Raw genomic sequence first — 20,000 nt, 5'->3', positions numbered from 1 at the left:
GTGCATGCGTGTGTGTGCATGTGTGTGTGCGTGTGTGTGTGTGTGTGTGTGTGTGTGTGTGTGTCTGTGTGTTGCTGAATCATTGCAGCCATTCAAGTACATAATTTATTGCAACATACACGTGCACATACACACATTCACATGCACAGACCAAAAAAGTGCACTAAAGAATCAAAATTTATCATTCAATCTTTCAAGTTGTTGCACACCACTAATGGATGTATGGACATGAGCACTTGACAACAACCTGTACTGCTTTCCTGATGGTATATCTTCTAGCAGGACACTTGAAAAGATCAATTTATGTTGTGAAAGAGATACACACACTGCTCTAGCTCCACCAACGGAACAGTAGCCGGAGCATGTTGAAATGGTGTGCTTTTGAACACTACGACAGTTGCTTACGTAAAGAAACGTTTGCTTTCGTGCCATATAGCAACCGGGACTAGATCCTAAACAGCATCACAACTGACTAGAAAATAACTAAGTACTAGGTATAATGTATACTTGGGTATAGCTTGTACTGCAAGTAATATAACATGCAATCTCAATTGTGTAATAATGTTTGTGTCCATGTGTGTATCTGTGTACGTCACTCTGTGTGTGTGTGTGTGTGTGTGTGTGTGTGTGTGTGTGTGTGTGTATGTGTGTGTGTTCGTGTGGTGTGTGTGTGTGTGTGTGTCCGTGTGTGTGTCCATGTGTGTCCGTGTGTGTCCATGTGTGTGTGTGTGTGTGTGTGTGTGTGTGTGTCCGTGTGTCCGTGTGTGTGTGTGTGTGTGTCCGTGTGTCCACGTGTGTATGTGTGTGTGTCCATGTGTGTGTCCGTGTGTGTGTGTGTGTGTGTGTGTCCATGTGTGTGTGTCCGTGTGTGTGTCCATGTGTGTGTATGTCCGTGTGTGTCCATGTGTGTGTGTGTGTGTGTGTGTGTGTGTGTGTGTGTGTGTGTGTGTGCACGCACGTGCGCATTACAGTTCAGCAATTTTACATGTCTTAACACTCATTACAACAAGCCAAGCGCAAAGCTTAGTCAATTATAGAACAATCTGCCACTTTAAAACAGATTCTGACAGGTAAACTTAAATGTATTTATAACACCATATCCATATCACAATATTAATTAATGTAAATACAAAATATCCAAAAACACAAGCAACAAATCTAGTCAAGATTGAGAAACCCAAAAAATAAAAAAGACAAACCAAAAGATTTTCATAACTTTACATGCAAGAAATGATACTTACCTGTCGGTTTACAATTCTTTTTGGAGCATGCAATACCACCATCTAGGCATTTGCTGGAGATACAATTAACACCTATACACACTGATTGTTCTCAACACAAGAAAACGTATACTGACCAGTAGTTACATCCATCAGAACATTTGAAAAAAGCTCCCGACAAATGGTAAACTCCATTGTATCTGCAACCTGCCACACACCATTAACTTAATAAACCGACTAGCAAGTTGTAACAAAAAAATTGTTACACGCATTATATAGCAAATGTTTTATGTCACGTGACTAACTGCTGTTGCTTGATCTAAAGCATGCACATAACACTGACTTGTAAATGTATTGACGCTCTGACACTACTAGTTGTCTAAACAGTAGCAAACGTATATAACAACGGTGCGTGACCATTTTGTCCATTGCAGTTTCAATTCCCAGCAACAATTGAATATTGAATTAGAAATTCAAAATAGCCTAGAAGTTGCTTGCAATTTCAATATTCAATTCTATTGAAAATTAAAAATTGACTGATCAATAGACCATAATTATTTGCGGATTAAAATGAATATTGAAAACATACTTAATTTTTAACCAATTTTTATTTTCAATGCAATGGAATATTGAAATTGCAAGCACGTTAGTTCAGTTTTCAATGTTAAATTCAATAATCAATTTAATTTAAAAATTAAATGTTAAATTTTGAATCTGTGTGGCCAATTCGTCCATTCCATTTTTAATTTTTCTATTCAACAGCAAGAAGAGCTTTGTGACTTTGTTCGTCAGGAATCGAAGGATCTCATTTTTTGATCCCCAGTTGGCACTTGATGGGTGCATTCTTCCATTCAAATCAAACATATCGCATTTAGGCATGAGTATGGATTCATTTCTATAACCTCGACATATGGTGGAGGTCAGAATTAGAAAATTCTTTGGAGCGGTGAATGTGGTTCTGGGACAAATCGGTGGTGTATGTAGATCTGACAAAGTATGGTTAACAATTGTGGACATGAAACTTTTTCCGGTACTGGCATTTGATTCTCATCTTTGGGATTATGATAGATCTGATGTATCATACATAGTTAATCAAGCATTTCGAAAAGGCGTCAGACGCGGATTTGAGATGAGGAAATATGAATCCATTCATGATAGGCTGAAGGATGATTTCAAAGAAGCTATGACAAGAGCTAAGGACATGAGGCTTAAATATTTACGTAGAGCGGGACAGTCGGTTAATTATCTGGTGAGAGGTCTATTTATATTAGCTGTAGATAAAAAATTGCACGTAGGAATGATGTAGACATATTGTAGTTTGTGCTGTCTGTTGTAGCTGGTATATTTTGTAGTCTGTTAGCTGTACGTCTTATGTCTTAGTTGTTTTTATGTTTGCCCCATGAGGGAACTGTACCTTTTTAGGTGCGACAGAAATATATCATTCATTATCATTCATTCATTCATTCATGGAAAAGAGATGTTCATGAGACGACACTTCACCTGGAACAATCAGGTCTGGAAGGTCAGGATCACTGATTGCAACTTCATGGTTCAAGAGAACAGGTGAATGAGCGTAGCCCAAGAGTCGACGGATTAGATCCCGCATAGAATTGCAGCTACCAGTAAAGGCAGTTGGAGCAGTCCGACAAGATTCTCTCAGACCTAAACCACCATGACAGATAGGCAAGGTGGCTTTTTTCCATGAAGAATCAGACAGAGACGAACGAGGTATCGCCTCCAAGCAGCTTCGCAACTTCATGTCAAACCTTTCGAGATGACAATTTACCTTGCCAGACAGAACAGTTCTCAATGATTGATCTTGTATAGACTCAAGCAACGTTGTAGCAAGAGTAAGTCCACTTGAGGGTCTTCCACATCTGACAGCTTATCTGAGTAATATAGCACTTTGTCTATTTCTTGCCAATAGTGTTATCAAAGAAAGAGTCAGGACCAATAACCGGCGAGCCTAACAACTCAGCTCCACCTGAAATATCCTGTACTCTTTTCTAAACTCCATCCGGGAACTCAGGAAACAAAGGCTCACCAGAAGGCTAAAAAACTTCACATTTCTTCAAGTTGAGTTGCAAACCATGAGCCGGACCTTTAACCAACAAGCGATCCAAGAGAGAAGAAACCACCAAACGAGGACCAATGGTAGTCCTGTCATCCAAATACCAAATCTGAAGGTTGAGATCAGGTGTGGAGCTAACATTGTCTAATAGTTCCAGGACTGACAAAGAAAACAAGAGTGGGCCAAGAGGGTCTCCTTGTTGCACTCCACCTGATGACTTGATAGAATGACCACCAAAATGCAACCAACCTTCACAATGGTAGCACCACTGTGCCCACGCAAAAATTGAGGGAAACTCTTTCTTTAGTCTGCAAGAAAGGAGAGTGTCAGCATTCGTTGAAAGCATTCTGAAAATCAACCTTCAGGCAACATAAATCAGGATCATTCCCAATCCTCCACGAGTACCAACTCCAACTTGACCGTAAGGAAGGAAAACATCTTGTGAGACAACTTTCCTTGCTGAATAGCAAAGACGACTAGTACGCCAACGTAACATTTCCCAACAGCAATTAAGCGAATACCTCCTTGCTTTTAGAAGAGTGCGGTTATAAGTGCACCACATGACCAAAGGGCAATACGAACATCTGCTCTGCCAGACAAAAGGAAACAAAGCAATCAAACTGTCAAGGCAATTCTTAGCAGATAGTGAGGTATTCTGATCAATAGTATATAGCAGGTGTTGACACCGCAATTGAGAAGCTACAGGGCTACAAGCTTTGGAAAATCCACGAAGAGCGGCAAGCACAGAATCTGAGGAGACAGTAAGTGACAGAGGAATGTCATTAGACCAATCCATTAGATCATGTTGAAAATGGCGACGAAGCAGCTCATCAAGAGCCTCCATATCGTTTGGAGCAGCTGTACCAGAAGAACCAAGAGATTAAACAGCGTTGGCAAAATTCCCTTCTCTAGCTATAGCCAGAGCACGTATACATACATACATACATACATACATACATACATACATACATACACACACACACACACACACACACACACACACACACACACACACACACACACACACACACACACACACACACACATATACACACACACACATATACAGACATATATCTATATATATATATACACACACATATACATTATTTCATGTACATGTTTAGATATAATATGTATAGGCTATCATATGATTAGCATGCTCTATGGATTTTACAAGTGTGAGGGGCGAGGTTATCGCCCAAGGTGCAGCCGTGGGCTATAACCCAACTCCGAGTGCCGATATCAGCCTTATAGCACACTAATCATACGACAAATTATCTATACCATGGTCACGTGATGTGTATAAGTATAAGTGAGAGTGCGATAATAACCGGAAGTAAATTATTACAGACTCGCCATGTAATACGTCATATACAGTAACACTACCTCAATACGAACTCGTGACTGGTCAGACATCACATGACCATCGTATAATGCTTACTTAATGAATTGCGTACACATTACTATTCTACTTCAAGTCTAGTTGTACTGAATACTTTGGTCTGTTAATACGTCTTCCTAGAAGTAGTAGTGATATAGAAATATACTTCTCAGTTTTCTAATCCATTATTAATTGCAAACTATTTAATTGCACACAGGACATAAATTTGCAAAAACAGTACACAATTTGATGTATGTCTATGCAGTGCATGCAACAGTGCAAATATAGCACAATCCAGTAATGTAGTACAAGCGCCAAAAATTAAAATTCAAGAGAAATAGAAATTTATTTTTAACCGCAAAGCATGGTAATTATAAATCACGCCACCTTCCGTCCAATTTATTTGAAGTCGATTTGTGCAACGTTCAGCAGACGACGTTGAGAACTGGGGCACTCGATCTTTGAATATACAGTGCAGGTTACTACTCGAAAGGTGTTCAAAGAGACAGAACTCGTGTACGTACGTCAAAATCGCAGTTGCAACATGTCCAGTGACTTACTGAGAATCAGAAAGAGCGCCGCCAATATTGAAAGTGGTCTCGCCACTCTGGCCATTCTTTTGTTGCGTCCTGTGGTGAAAAACAATGACGGTGGTCTACGTCCGTCCGTCATGTCTTCAGAGTCGGTTCAAATCGGATGCTCCCGACGCCTTGTAGTGTACCACGCAATGTGTAGTCAAGACGATCGGAACCGATCTATTCATTCCCCGGATCTCCTTTACAAACCCCGTAAATATGTTACAAGGGCTATAGTTGGAGTTACCTACTAGTTGTCGCATACTGACATAATGAGACCTTTACGTCATTATCGGCAGGCAAATTACACCAAAAAACGGTGGTCTGGTACCATTTTGTCCAGCTAGGATCCAGATTGACATGCAGGACTGAAGGCGGGGAAAGTGAGTGCGGTATGGATCCGGTAACAATAGAGCCTCAAAGTTCCAAACCGTACACGTCGCCCAAAGGAACGCAATTTTTTGGAAATTTGGAAATGGCAAGAAACTTCCTGTGGGCAACGGTCTGGAACTTCGATGGTAGAAAGAAAGACAGCCCTAGCTCCGCCCCTCGAATGGCATCATATTGTTGAACGTCGTCATTGTCGTCCAATCTTTCTACACTGTACAACATTGCGCCAGAACACATAGCACAATTCACGACCACAAATGCACGACCACAGATGCACGTAATAATAGATTTATTAAGTTAATTAATTAACTTAGATAAGAGTGGAAGTAACAAAGGAGAACAACACAATGCAATTCCAAGTAAACACGTGAGAAGTGAGAACCAAATGTTGTACAGTACAACGTAGAAGACATTACTCTAGACTGAGACTAGTCTAGATAATCGATTAGTAGGTCCTTATAGTTACACTAGTGTTTGACTAATTCTTCTCAGAAATTGCTTACCTGCCTTTGCCAGACTCAATACTGCAGACAATGGAAGGCTCATTGTGGCAACCAACCTGATCATGAGAGACATTCTGAGAAGGAAACTGGCAGCAGGGATTGGTATAGACGTCTACCAGTCTCAAGTAGGTAGACTGCACTGTGAGATCTCACTAGCTAGCGCTAATTAGCAAAACAAAGCTGCACAGTGATTGGTCGATGTCAGCTGAAGGTGTGTGTGTGTGTGTGTGTGTGTGTGTGTGTGTGTGTGTGTGTGTGTGTGTGTGTGTGTGTGTGTGTGTGTGTGTGTGTGTGTGTGTGTGTGTGTGTGTGTGTAAATTCTAGGCATTACTAACAACCAACAACAACAGATGAGATGAGTCTGTAGATGTTGTGCAGGAGTTCAATACATAGGAAGTTTTGTTACATGATCTTGTGAATTAGACATAGAGATTAGTGCAAGAATTGGTATAAAGCATTTCCCTTCAGATTGATCTCTTTGTAAAATCCTTTGGTATCAAAATTCAATCAAACAATCTACTAGATTAATTACTAATGTTCAAGTCAGCTATCATACCAACTCGATCTTCTTTATGGCAGTGAGGCTTAATTGGATCGACACCTCTGTCTCGCTAGATCTCGATGCATGATCAGCACGTCAAGATTATAATTATGGACTGCAGATCGAGTTTCTGCATGCGTTGATTAGGAATTATCTTCTGCGTATCAGTAAGAGATTTGAGCTAAAGCAAGTGTAGAGACTGCATGTGGAATTAAACAATGATTAGGAAGAGAAGACTATATGGTGCATGGTTAGCTAATTAGGCCACGAGGCCGGGCTATATGGAGGCCGGGCTATATGGAGGCCGGGCTATATGGAAACCCCTCCCCCCGGTCGTATTCAAAGGCAACTGCTGGTTTGCAAGTTTGAAGGAGGTAAACGTTCTGTAGGCCGCTATCTATCTATAGAAGCTGGAATAGGTTGATGTTACATGTGATGAGAGATTTGAAGAAATGTAAGTTCAACAAAGAATGGATGCACATTGCACAGAATCGTGCTAAGCGGAGATCCATAGTGGACGCTGTAGATACAGAGTAGAATGAGAAAGCTGAGGAAATGAAAAAGACGGGAAAAGATAAGAGGGAAAAAGGAAAGAAAAGAAGGGAAGCAAGTATCAGATCAGACCTACCTACAGTGTAGTCCTCTTCTACAGCCCAAAACAAGGCAGGTCTTAACTTAAATGATAAGACCTGTAACACCGGTGTGAACACGTTCTACGACAAGTGTGCGCATTGCCAGTCTCTGGACAAATGGCTTCATACTGCTAAAAGGCCTCACTCTACAAATAATTGAAGATCTTCAAGGCCAGACATTTGTGACCTGCATGTGTGAACATACAGGAAAGTGATGTCCCACTGGTTTGTTAATTCCGTTCATACTTTAGTTGAGACAGAGTAGAAATCCACTGGAGTGAGGCACATTTGTATGACTTTCTAGGAAAACTTAGAGCAATTTTTAAAAATCAATGTGACATGAAATTATAGATCAAGTCGCTGTGTGCTTGCAAGTTGTTGGCACACAGTTGGGTCTGGTTAAGTGTTATGATTGAATCTCAAATGAAACCTTAATCAAGTCAAAAACATCTGTCAATCTCTCTACCATTCAAACCACAAAACAGCTTACAGTCACACACAGTACAGATAAGAAATTGAAAGACAAACGTTACCGCAAGTTAATGTTCATTATCAGCCTTTGATCAACTCTTACACCACGGAGCAACTGCACTCTTCAGCCACATCAATTGGCAAGATGGTCGTATATTCTTTGCCACCATTGTTTTCAAGCTTACACCGAAATTGCACTATGCGCAGCTTCAATCCATTGGGAGCACCACACTGTGCTCTTGAACCTTCACCTGTGCACCGTCCCATGCACTTGGGAACAAAAACTCTTCGCACACTGCGACATCCATTTTTATAGATCAAGTGCTTCTTTCCCTTGACAAGCTCACATCCACTGGGAAGACCTCAAGAGTAAAAATATAAAATTCAGTGTGTGTGTGTGTGTGTGTGTGTGTGTGTGTGTGTGTGTGTGTGTGTGTGTGTGTGTGTGTGTGTGTGTGTGTGTGTGTGTGTGTGTGTGTGTGTGTGTGTGTGTGTGTGTGTGTGTGTGTGTGTGTGTGTGTGTGTAACATCTAATGTTCTAGCAAGCACAATCCAGAGTGTCACCACTGCAACATTACACAAAGACTCCAATACCTAGCCAACTGTTTTCGGTAACACGTACATCACCAGCGTCTAACAAACCACATGAACAACCGAGGTCGAAACACATCGTTTCATGCACACTAACCCCCTTACATACGAGCAAGTAAGCGGGAAAGCTGATCCACAACCAATTTTTTTAACAACGTTTTATTCAAAGGGCAAATAGCTGAACTAGAAGTTGGTTTAGCTTGTGCTAGTGATGCATGGTACAGCAACAACAAGATAGAATAAACCTGCTGCAATAAAGTCAAACATACAAACATAAAGTGAACATACTCGTGCAATTCAGCGTTGAGACAAGATATGGAGCCGTTTCTGTACCTTTCAATTTGTTACCAGAATCATCCACACACCAGCAGTGACCTTAACAAAACGTCAACACATTCACTATATGGCCAAATGGTCACGCAATAGTCAAATATGTCTATACGATACCGGTTGCTGGATCACACTGTCGACTACTAAATGAGCCATTCGGTTCACAAGAAGTGACAAAGCAACCGATGACTCCATGACACATAGTTGTCTGACTGCTCCTCAACTGATTGCAGGGTGTCTCTAGAACCGTGATTGGTTATGATGGACACGTGCACACACGCACACACACACACGCGCGCGCACACAGACACACACACACACACACACACACACACACACACACACACACACACACACACACACACACACACACACACACACACACACACACACAAGAACGAACAGACAGACAGCCAGAAACACACAAACTCACTCACTCACACACGTGCACACACGCGCGAGCGAGCGCGCGCGCGCGCGCACACACACACACACACACACACACACACACACACACACACACACACACACACACACACACACACAAGAGCGAACAGACAGACAGACAGAAACACACAAACTCACTCACTCACACACGTGCACACACGCGCGAGCGAGCGCGCGCGCGCGCGCGCACACACACACACACACACACACACACACACACACACACACACACACACACAAGAGCGAACAGACAGACAGACAGAAACACACAAACTCACTCACTCACACACGTGCACACACGCGCGAGCGAGCGCGCGCGCGCGCGCGCACACACACACACACACACACACACACACACACACACACACACACACACAAGAGCGAACAGACAGACAGACAGAAACACACAAACTCACTCACTCACACACGTGCACACACGCACGAGCGCGCGCGCACACACTCACACACACACACACACACATACACACACACACACACACACACACACACGCAAGCACGCACGCACGCAAGCACGCACGCATGCACACACGCACGCACGCACGCACGCACGCACGCATACACACACACACACACACACGCACGCAAGCACGCACGCATGCACACACGCACGCACGCACGCATGCACGCATACACACACACACACACACACACACACACACACACACACACACACACACACACACACACACACACACACACACACAACCAGCAAGTAACATACCTCGTCGTGGACACTTGCTTGGCTCAATGCATTGACTGTTGTGTTCTACAAGACCACGTAGACAAAAGCAGCCACGTGCACACAGAAGACTGCAATTCAATGGTCTTTCTTGACAGGTCGGTGGGCAGCCAGAGAAATAGTCTCTGTACTCTGTGCCATTTGGACACAACAGTGGAGGTACAAGTGGGAGTGGGAGGGGACATGCCCTCCTTGTACATGCAACATGACCTTCAAGACAAATACTACAAAGCAAACCAAATCTTACATACGTCATTGGAAAGTTCTAAGCTAATGCAATTTGCACACACACACACACACACACACACACACACACACACACACACACACACACACACACACACACACACAGGCAAACAAAAAAACAGACAGACAGGCAAACAAACACACAAATAACAAACAAGCAAACAAAGCAATCACTCACCATCAGTTGCACCCGTCACTAGAATTAAATCTCTCTTCATTACGATATGTTGTACCATTGTAATGACATCCTAGAGTATACGACCGCAAATAATAAGTCAAAATTACAAGCAACCATACAGAAACCCTACCTATACTGTTGCACTCATCAGGTGTAACACACGTAGTATTTCTCTGCAGCATTCCTTTGCGACAGAAACAGCCCCGTACGCACTGCTTGTTGCACGGTCTAGGATGAGGATCATCACAAGTCAGTGGACATTCTGTTCCACAGGTCTTGTAAACTGAGCCATTTGAACACTTTAGAGGAGGAGGAGGACCTAAAGGCAAAGAAACGGATGTTATTTTACCTAAATTAAAATTTACATTGTGTTGTCATGATTTAATTGTTATAAAAATTAAGGTTTGATTGTGAACGTGCATTTACCAGTAATGTGTGACCATGTGGATGTGTTGCTTACTTGTACAGTCTAATGACTCGGAAAATGGTGGTGGCGTATATGTTCCTTTCACCTTCTCACCAATTTCGTTTAAGCACCAGCAATATCCTACACACAGACAAACAAACAAGCAAACAAACATACAAACAAGCACAATATAGTAACTGTTATTTCATTGCTGTACAAGTAGATAAAATATTCTCACCAGTCGACGGGTTGCACTGACGAGAAGCAGACGAACGATCGTCTCCACATAATGTAATGAAGCAACCAACGAAGATACCCCAGTCTATTATTTCACCATGTGTTTTTATTGTACAAGGGGTGTCTGATAACAAGAAATAAAATAAATAAGTTTACATTTTATATCAAAAAATACACACAATAATGCTAACCTGGAGTAGTGGACTTCGTTGTGTTGACACCTACAACAGATTTATATCTATGTACTCTAGATATAAAGGAAAGCTGTGTGTGTGTGTGTGTGTGTGTGTGTGTGTGTGCGTGTGTGTGTGCGTGTTTGTGTGTGTGTGTGTGTGTGTGTGTGTGTGTGTGTGTGTGTGTGTGTGTGTGTGTGTGTGTGTGTGTGTGTGTGTACACACACAAATCTCAAATTTCTCCTCCCCACGACCACGTTTCATGATAGGACCTATCCTAAAAATTCTTTCTGTGTCCGACTACAAATAAGTCTAAGAACGATTCGTTTAAGTGAGCAAACGGCGACGAAAGCTTCATGAACTTCCGTCGACCCATCCTTTTGTATTGTAGCTAGGGATTGTGTGTACTTGACAACCAAGAAACACCTTTAGAAGTTGAATGCCACTTATAGTAAACTGTTCACACGTCCCATACCACAGTATGATCAATCCTTTACTACACTGTGCTGCATCTAACACTGTTGATAGTCACTGTTTGCCGATATCAATTTCTATGTCAGTAAATACCATACTACTGTCGTTACAACGGAACTGAGTGCATACCTAGACTGTACATTTCAATTGTCTTGATCACGATCGCAAAACGACGACTATTTATTAAACCAGGCCTATATACGTAATCTAAACTACTAGGAAGTTTGCATGTTTACTTCCATGACAGGGTTTCAACAAATACCTATTGTCTAGCTAGGACTCGGCGTTTCAGCAGACGGTCTGAAACTCCGTTGGAAGTGTTACTCACAAACGCGAGCTAGGCGCCTACGGATACCGTACAACTAGTAATAGAATGATTAAGTTAATTAATTAACTTAGATAAGAGTGGAAGCAACAAAGGAGAACATATGCAATTCCAAGTAAACACGTGAGAAGTGAGGACCAAATGTTGTACAGAACAACGTAGTAGGCATTACCCTAGTTTAGATAATCGACCAGTGGGTCTGTATAGTTGCACTAATGTTTGACTAATCAGGCGCGGATCTACCATAAGGCCCGAGGTGCCCGGGCACCAAGGTCCCTAGGGGGTGTGTCACCCATTTCCCGGACGTTCTTCCCGGATGTTTGGCGGCGATGTCTAAGCGGCAGTCAAGTTTAGAGCTCTTCGGGTTTAAAGTACCTCGGTTGGAGGTTCAAAACACAAGTAACGACACTTTACCAGATACTGAAGTTGAAGGCCCGACAAGGAGAACTGCAGCACCATCGCATGCTCCTCTGGATGGTCTGGATGCAGTCGATCCGCCATATGATCTTGGGCTTATAGGATATACAAATGGGCGGAAACTCAGTGCTTCTGACAGGTACTTGGGTACGAGTATATACCTGCTAAGAAAGTGTGAAACTTCGCAGCTCTACTAGTAGATATCAGTGGATTGCATGCATCGATATTCGGTAGCCTATACTACCCTAATATCAACGTACTTCTGAAGTTAATGTGCACCATACCTGTCACAACATGCAGTTGTGAGAGAAGTATCAGTGGTCTCCGCCGCCTAAAGACTTACCTACGGTCAACCATTGGCCAACTCCGCCTTAATGGTCTCGCACTCATGCATTTTCATTATGGTTTAGACATTGACTATGAAGCTATCATTAATGACTTTGCTAGGAAGCATCCTCGTAGAATGGAACTTACAAACCTTATTGATGAAGCATTTTCACAGGATGGCTCTTGCTGATAGTATTCGTTGTCATGAAGTCGTATTGTTCTTCTTTAAATTTAATATTAGCAACAATATCAAGTTCAAATTTCTCATTAATATTAAATTGGGGAGGTTCAAATATCTAATTAATATTAACTTGGGCACTAAACGAAATTGAATGCTGGATCCGCGCCTGCTAATGGCTAGACTTCTACGAAATTGCTCACCTGCCTTTGTCAGACTCAATACTGCAAACAACAGAAGGCTCATTGTGGCAACCAAGCTGATTATGAGAGACATTTTGAGAAGGAAACTGGCAGCAGGGATTGGTATATACGTCTACCAGTCTCAAGTAGGTAGATTAGATACTGTGAGATCTCACTAGCTAGCGCTAATAAAACAACGCTGCACGGTGATTGGTCGATGTAAGCTGAAGGTGTGTGTGTGTGCGTGCGTGAGTGCGTGCGTGTGTGTGTGTGTGTGTGTGTGTGTGTGTGTGTGTGTGTGTGTGTGTGTGTGTGTGTGTGTGCAAATTGCATTAGCTCTGAATTTTTCAATGATGTGTGTAAGATTTGGTTTGCTTTGCAGTATTTGTCTCGTTGCATGTACAAAGAGGGCAAGTCCTCGCCCATTGACCTCCACTGCTGTGTCCAAGTGGCACACTAGAGTACAGATCGAGGCTGTTTCACGCGCCCACCGACCTGTCAATAAAGGCCATTGACATTCAGTCTTCTGTGTGCACGTGGCTGCTTTGTCCATGTGGTGTTGTAAAACACAACGACAATGCATTGAGCCAAGCAAGTGTCCACGACAAGGTACAGTACTTGCAGGTTGTGTGTGTGTGTGTGTGTGTGTGTGTGTGTGTGTGTGTGTGTGTGTGTGTGTGTGTGTGTGTGTGTGTGTGTGTGTGTGTGTACACGTGTCCATTATAACCAAATTAATCACGGTTCTAGAGACACCCTGCAATCAGTTGAGGAGCAATCAGACAACTATGTGTCATGGAGTCATCGGTAATTGCTTTGTCACTGACCATTTGGCCATATAGTGGATGTGTTGACGTTTAGTTAATTAAAGGTTACCGCTGGTGTGTGGATGATTCTGGTAACAAAAATTAGAAGGTACAGATACGGCTCCATATCTTGTCTCAACACTAGATTGCACGAGTAGGTTCACTTTATGTTTGCATGCTTGACTTTATTGCAGCAGGTTTATTCTATCTTGTTGTTGCTGTACCATGCATGCATCACCAACACAAGCTAAAACAATTAACTCCTAGTTTTTCTATTTGCCATATGAATGAAACGTTTGGTTGTGGGTCAGCTTGACCGCTTACTTGCTCGTATGCAAGGGGTTGGTGTGCATGACAAATGTGTTTTCGACTGCAATTGTCCACGTGGTTTGTTAGACGCTGGTGATGTATGTATTACTGAAAACAGTTGGTTAGGTATTGGAGTGTGTGTGTAATGTTACAGTGGTGACACTCTGGATTGTGTTGCTAGAACATTAGATAGGCATGTCACACAGACACAGACACAGACACACACACACACACACACACACACACACACACACACACACACACACACACACACACACACACTGAATTTTATATTTTTACTCTTGAGGTCTTCCCAGTGGATGTGAGCTTGTCAAGGGAAAGAAACACTTGATCTATAAAAATGGATGTCGCAGTGTGCGAAGAGTTTTTGTTCCCAAGTGCATGTGCAAAAAATATTATAACCAGACCCAACTGTGTGCCAACAACGTGCAAGCACACAGCGACTTGACCTATAATCTCATTTGTCACATTTTTTCACATTGATTTTTAAAAATTGCTCTAAAAATTTTTCCTAGAAAGGCATACAAATGTGCCTCACTCCAGTGAATTTCTACTCCGTCTCAACTAAAGTATGAACGGAATTAACAAACCAATATGGTACATCACTTTCCTGCATGCTCACAAATGCAGGTCACAAGTGTCTGGTCTTGAAGCTCTTCAATTATTTGTAGAGTGAGGCCTTGTTAGCAGTATTAGCCATTTGTCTAAAGACTGGCAAGCGCACAGTATTCTTAGTCAGCAAGGGTTTCACTGTCTTTTAGTGAGTCAGGAAAAGAAACCCGAGCACAGTACAAAATGTGATTCTAGACTGAAAGCACTTTATATATTGAGGCTTAATTTAGCACATGCAACCATCTTGTGACCAGACTGTCTGTCTCTATCTGCGTAGGAACTGTGGGGACTCTAGCTGGGGATCCATGGTCTCAATAATTTTCCTGTCTCGCTGCATTACTCCCAAAGGTAAAAGTGTTATTATGTTGAAAAGAGTGTATTTGGTATGAGTGTTTAGTGCACATATTGTCAGAAGTTTAATAAGAAGTCTTAATAAGAAGTCCAAGTCTGGTGCAGGCCGGTAATAGTTAGGGTTGGCTCACGCACGATCAGCAAACGGTCCCCTTCTGTGGTGGGACGGTTGGTCCAGGTCGGCACAGGGCCGGCACTAGTCATGCAGGTTGGCTCACGCACAATTAGTAAACGGTCCCCTACTGTGGCGGCACGGCTTGTCCAGCTCTGGTAGCGATTGGCGAGTACGGCATGGCACGGCGGGCAGGACTATTTGCGGACGATTAGGGCGGCTGGGATCGGTCGGCAGGGTGCTGATATCTGCTAATCTATAATACAAAGACGGAACAGTGTTTACTTTTGCTTGAGGAGCTACTGCTGGAGTGGTATTGCATGGAGACTGAACGGGTTGTACGTGGATAAGGGTTATAACTGAACTCTGTTTTACGACTGCTCAGTCCCTGGTGTGCAGGTAACGAAACTGATCAGGGTGTGATGCCACCAGCTATAGCGTTGGAGCACGTGCTCCTACTTGACGCCGAGCAGCGGTCGCAGGGAACGCCCAAAGTCGCCATTCCCGGAAGCCAAACAGGTCCATTCTTTTTTAGTGAAGCGTTCGCTCCAGTGCCAGCAAAGCTGGTAAAAAATCCTGGCGTTGGAATTTGTAGATATGGCACAGATTTGTTGCCAGATAACATAGAGATGCGTAGCCTGGAGGAGAGCACGTCTCTGGGAGAGGCAGTGATGGCGGTGGGCAGACGGGCACGGCAAGTGGCGCAACTGTCCACGTGGGTGCAATGCTTCACCACATACATTGCAATCGTGGCAGAAAGGCACCCGAGTAGGGCGCAAGACATGCTGGCATACCTTTGGCTCATTGTCAGAGAGGCGCAGAGAGCGGGAGGAGATGCTTGGCGGCAGTATGACGCGAGGTTTCGTAAGTTTGCTGCTGTGCACCAATCCATTACGTGGAGACAGCCGCTCCCGTCCATGTACGCGTCGTGCTCTATAGCATCGCAAGCGATGTCTTTCCCGTGCGAGCACTGCCTGGAGCTGGATCGCTCGTGGGCGGAATGTGCGTTGGCAGCGCACCGTCAGCCCCTCTTCCCACAGTTAAACGCACGTCCCGTAGCCAGCTCGACTCGATTCACGCCGTATCCTTCTGCGCTAGCTAGGTCGGTGACGGATTACAGCTGCAGACCAATATGTCGCAAGTTCAATATGGGCGCATGCAAAGGGGCACCGTGGAGCACCTTTAAGTCTGGTGATTGCTTGGAGAAAGGATTGGCGAACGCGTCTTGAGCTCAACGAGCGGCAGAGGTGCTGGACGGTAGTTGTGCTGTTGTGTTACATTAGTGGTAATTGAGTTTCGCTGCCCTCTTTACGGACGCAGTTGTCGTTCACATAGACGTGTGCTATTGTCTTTTTCTGTTGCGCACGTACGTACCTCTGTTAGTGTCTACTTATCCTGACTGTCTCATACGGCGCAAGCTGGCTGAGTAGTGTGGAAGCCACTTGTTACGTTTTTTCTGACTATTGGCTTAATTCATTAAGACAGCAACAGTGTAAACCCATTCTGCGTTCTTACGTGTAGTTGGTGCGCACAGGAGTCTCCGGGCAGTCTAGGCGATGGCTCGATTGTAACGTGTCTGGTGAGCGATATTGGCATGTGATAGACTTTGCTAGCTCTAGACCAGTGCCGTCCTACACAAAACCTGAGGGGTGTCGGAACAGACGGCAGCGTCGAGTGAAGGTACGTTCCCCCTTCGGCTGGAAGCGCGAAGTCACTGGCTGTAATCGAATCCAGATTAAGAGTACGTCAGCTACATCCTACGAGGACTTGAACAGGGTTTTCGGACTGACTTTGACTATAGTCGCTTGGATGCCGTAGGGCTAGACAAACATGTTGTCTGCAAGACAGAATGCGGCGATGGTAGACGAGTAGTTACGCGAAGAGGAATCGCTTGGTAGAGTTTTACTAGTAAAGGGGTCTGGGCGTGGGGTTCAGATTAGCCCTTTAGGCGTCATCCCGAAATCTCATCAGCCATGAAAGTGGCGCTTGATAGTGGACTTGTCGTCTCCTCATGGGGTAAGTGTAAACAATGACATCGATAAACAGCTGAGCTCATTGGCATATGCCTGCATTGACGACTCGCGGCGCGTTCTTCAGAGCAGAAGAAGTATACCCTGTTGGCAAAACTGGTTCCACAGAGTGCCTATATAGTGATACCTGTACATAGCGACGACAGGCATCTGTTGGGAATGAGTGGAATGGGCGAGTTTGTTTGGATACCGCTCTTCCATTCGGGTTGCGCTCTGCGCCTAAAGTCTTCTCGACGGTGGCGGATTCCTTATTATGGGCTATGTACGGTGCTGGCGTGTCTTTAGCTCTCGATTATTTAGAAGATTGTCTTCTTCTTCGGAGAGCTAGGGTCCGAGAAATGTGCCAGCAACCTGAGTCACGCATTGGGCAACGTGCAAAAGTTTGGGCGTTCCGGTAGCGGAGAAAAAGATCGAAGGCCCAGCATGTTGCATGACATTCCTTGGCATTGAGATTGACACAAACGAAGGTTGCTTGCGTTTCCCCGAGAATAAGCTGCGGCGCCTCTCTGAGCTGCTGAGGGAATGGTCGCACAAGCGAGCCTGTACGAAGCACGAGCTGTTATCGCTGGTCGTTCTATTGCACCATGCCGCCACCGTCTTTAAGCTTGGTTGGATGTTTGTTCGGCGGTTGATCGACTTGTTGGCGATTCCAAATGAGTTGCACTTCCATGTTCGGCTGAACAAGGAGGCTCCCTCGGATATCTGGTGGAGGATCAGATTTATCGAGAGATGAGGTCAAGGTTTGCTGGCCGCTGTCGGTCGCCTGCTCTCGTCCGTTACAGTGCAGTCGGATGCGTCCGGAGGCTGGGGTTGCGGGGCAGTGTGGGGTGAATCGTTGCTTCAGGTTCAATAGCTCTCGTCGTCGGCCGACGTTTACATTGCCCCGAAAGAATTGGCACCGATTGTTCTCGCCGCCTTGGTCTTCGGTCGAAACCTTCAAAACCACCATGTCTTGTTTCAGTCGGACAACTCCACGGTTGTCGAAGTGCTGCATCGAAGTACGTGCCGGGATCCGCGTGTGATGCAACTGCTTCGCATGCTTCACTTTGTGGCTGCGCACTATGGTTTTACTTTTACGTCAGCGCACCTGCCAGGCCGGTGTAACACGCTCGCGGACGCTGTATCTCGCAACCAGGAATACTCAAGTGTTCTTGTTTCGTCGCAGTTGGCTCAGATTCCCATCCCGTCTCATCAGCCATCATCGACCTGGTGTGAGATCTGGAGGTAGACTGACTGGATATAAGACGATTGAAACAGTCAGTTGCGCGCTTGCTTGGAGCAGGTATAGCTACGTCGACGGCCTGTTCGTATCGTTTGGGTTGTGCACGGTATCGGAGGTTCTGCGTCAGCGCTCACGTGTTGCATTTTCCAACGTCAGAACGAATCCTGTGCTTGTTCGTTGTGTCCTTAGACGATGCTCAACTCTCTCATCCCGCAATCAAGTGTTACCTGTGGGCGGTATGACACTTTCAGATTTGCCATCGCTATAGTATAACCCGTTCTCTCTCTTCTCCTGCGATTGGAGTTTGTGTTCCGGAGAATCTAGAGGCTTAAGGGGGCGGTGTTTGTCCTGGACGCTTGCTCGTTACGCCGAACGTGCTCAGAATCTTGCGTCACCACTCGTCTCCAAGGGCCTCAGATTTGACGTGGTGATGCTATGAGATGTTTCCTGCCTGGAGTTCTTGGCGTTTCTTCGGGCTGGCGAGTTCACAGTATCGTCTCACGTAGCTTGTGATCCCTCGGTTCACCTGTCCGTCGAGAATGCCGCGATAGACTCACGTGCTGCTTCGTCGATCATACGTCTTCGGCTGAAGCAATCAAAGACGGATCCGTTTCGGTGGGACGTCAACATCCATCTTGGCAAAACTGACTCGGACCACTGCCCCGTGTTAGCATATTTGGCAATAAGAGGATCAGCACCGGAACCGCTATTTGATCTATTTCACGACGGCGTGACACTGTCAAGGGGCCGCTTGGTAAGTGAACTAAGAGGAGCGTTGGCTGCCGGCTGGCAGACCCCGCACGCTACTCAGGGCACAGCTTCAGAATAGGGGCAGCGACGGCGGCAGCAAGCCGGGGGTTAGAGGACTCGACCATCCAGACGCTGGGGAGATGGCGCAGCGATGTGTAAATTATAGTTATAGATAAAAAGACTTTGGCTGGCTTTCGAAAAGTCTCGTAGTACCTAAGCAATGAAAGTGGTTTGCATGATTCTAATTAACATATCGTTCACCCCAGTGTCGTGTGTAATGCCTGCCTCCAGTGTCCACACGGAGTTACGCACGGCATTCCGCATGGAGCTCGCGCATGGAGGTAGGTGTCGGCTTGGGAGGAGTGGTGATCACCTTACGTGTGGTCACCTCTCTGTGTTGTATTATACGAGTCAACTATAACATAGTTAAGTACCATGTGGGTCGGGGTCCGGTCTTGGTGGCCCGCACCATGGCCGAGCACCGACCTCCCGCGCAGCTTGGGAATCCGAGCCGGACTCCACCCAATCTACATGGCCACGCGTTCCTGGCCAGGCGGGTTGTCACGGAACGGAAAGGCAACAAGAGAGAAGGTCCAGGTAGAAAGTTTGCTAGGAGTAACGAGAATTCAAATGGAGTTTAACGAAACTGTTATACGTAGTTGAATTCACTTATTCGGCGCGGCCGCTGCACGTGCAAGAAAGCGTACACGGTTGGCGCCAAGTGTCGACGCG

The 20,000-nt window shown here is 44.8% G+C and overlaps 2 protein-coding genes across 2 annotated transcripts; both read right to left on the bottom strand.

Moving 5' to 3' along the window:
* Positions 1 to 3,326: 3,326 nt before the first annotated feature.
* Positions 3,327 to 4,289, bottom strand: LOC134189165 (uncharacterized). Its single transcript, XM_062657402.1, has 2 exons — positions 3,813 to 4,289; positions 3,327 to 3,750 (listed from the first exon to the last, which is right to left on the bottom strand). Exons 1-2 carry the CDS (start codon positions 4,133 to 4,135, stop codon positions 3,618 to 3,620), a joined length of 456 nt encoding a protein of 151 aa, XP_062513386.1. The 5' UTR covers positions 4,136 to 4,289; the 3' UTR covers positions 3,327 to 3,617.
* Positions 4,290 to 7,716: 3,427 nt separating this feature from the next.
* Positions 7,717 to 10,133, bottom strand: LOC134189161 (equistatin-like). The gene is made up of 4 exons (XM_062657398.1): positions 9,898 to 10,133; positions 8,826 to 8,948; positions 8,667 to 8,753; positions 7,717 to 8,149 (listed from the first exon to the last, which is right to left on the bottom strand). Exons 2-4 carry the CDS (start codon positions 8,908 to 8,910, stop codon positions 7,887 to 7,889), a joined length of 435 nt encoding a protein of 144 aa, XP_062513382.1. The 5' UTR covers positions 8,911 to 8,948; positions 9,898 to 10,133; the 3' UTR covers positions 7,717 to 7,886.
* Positions 10,134 to 20,000: the final 9,867 nt, after the last annotated feature.

The sequence above is a fragment of the Corticium candelabrum genome, chromosome 13 (assembly GCF_963422355.1).
Source record: "Corticium candelabrum chromosome 13, ooCorCand1.1, whole genome shotgun sequence".
Lineage (NCBI taxonomy): Eukaryota > Metazoa > Porifera > Homoscleromorpha > Homosclerophorida > Plakinidae > Corticium > Corticium candelabrum.
Note: the sequence above shows the minus strand (reverse complement) of the source record. Positions and strands in the feature narration are given on the sequence as shown.

Bases quoted from the DNA above. Each gene is read 5' to 3' on its own strand.
- LOC134189161 (XM_062657398.1), bottom strand. From the start codon at position 8,910: ATGTGTCATGGAGTCATCGGTTGCTTTGTCACTTCTTGTGAACCGAAT. The intron at 8,754-8,825 runs GTATCGTATAGA...CGTTTTGTTAAG, and splicing joins ACAGTGTGATCCAGCAACCG to GTCACTGCTGGTGTGTGGAT. The intron at 8,150-8,666 runs GTATGTTCACTT...TTTACTCTTGAG, and splicing joins CTCAACGCTGAATTGCACGA to GTCTTCCCAGTGGATGTGAG.
- LOC134189165 (XM_062657402.1), bottom strand. From the start codon at position 4,135: ATGGAGGCTCTTGATGAGCTGCTTCGTCGCCATTTTCAACATGATCTA. The intron at 3,751-3,812 runs GTATTCGCTTAA...TTTGCTATTCAG, and splicing joins ACTCTTCTAAAAGCAAGGAG to CAAGGAAAGTTGTCTCACAA.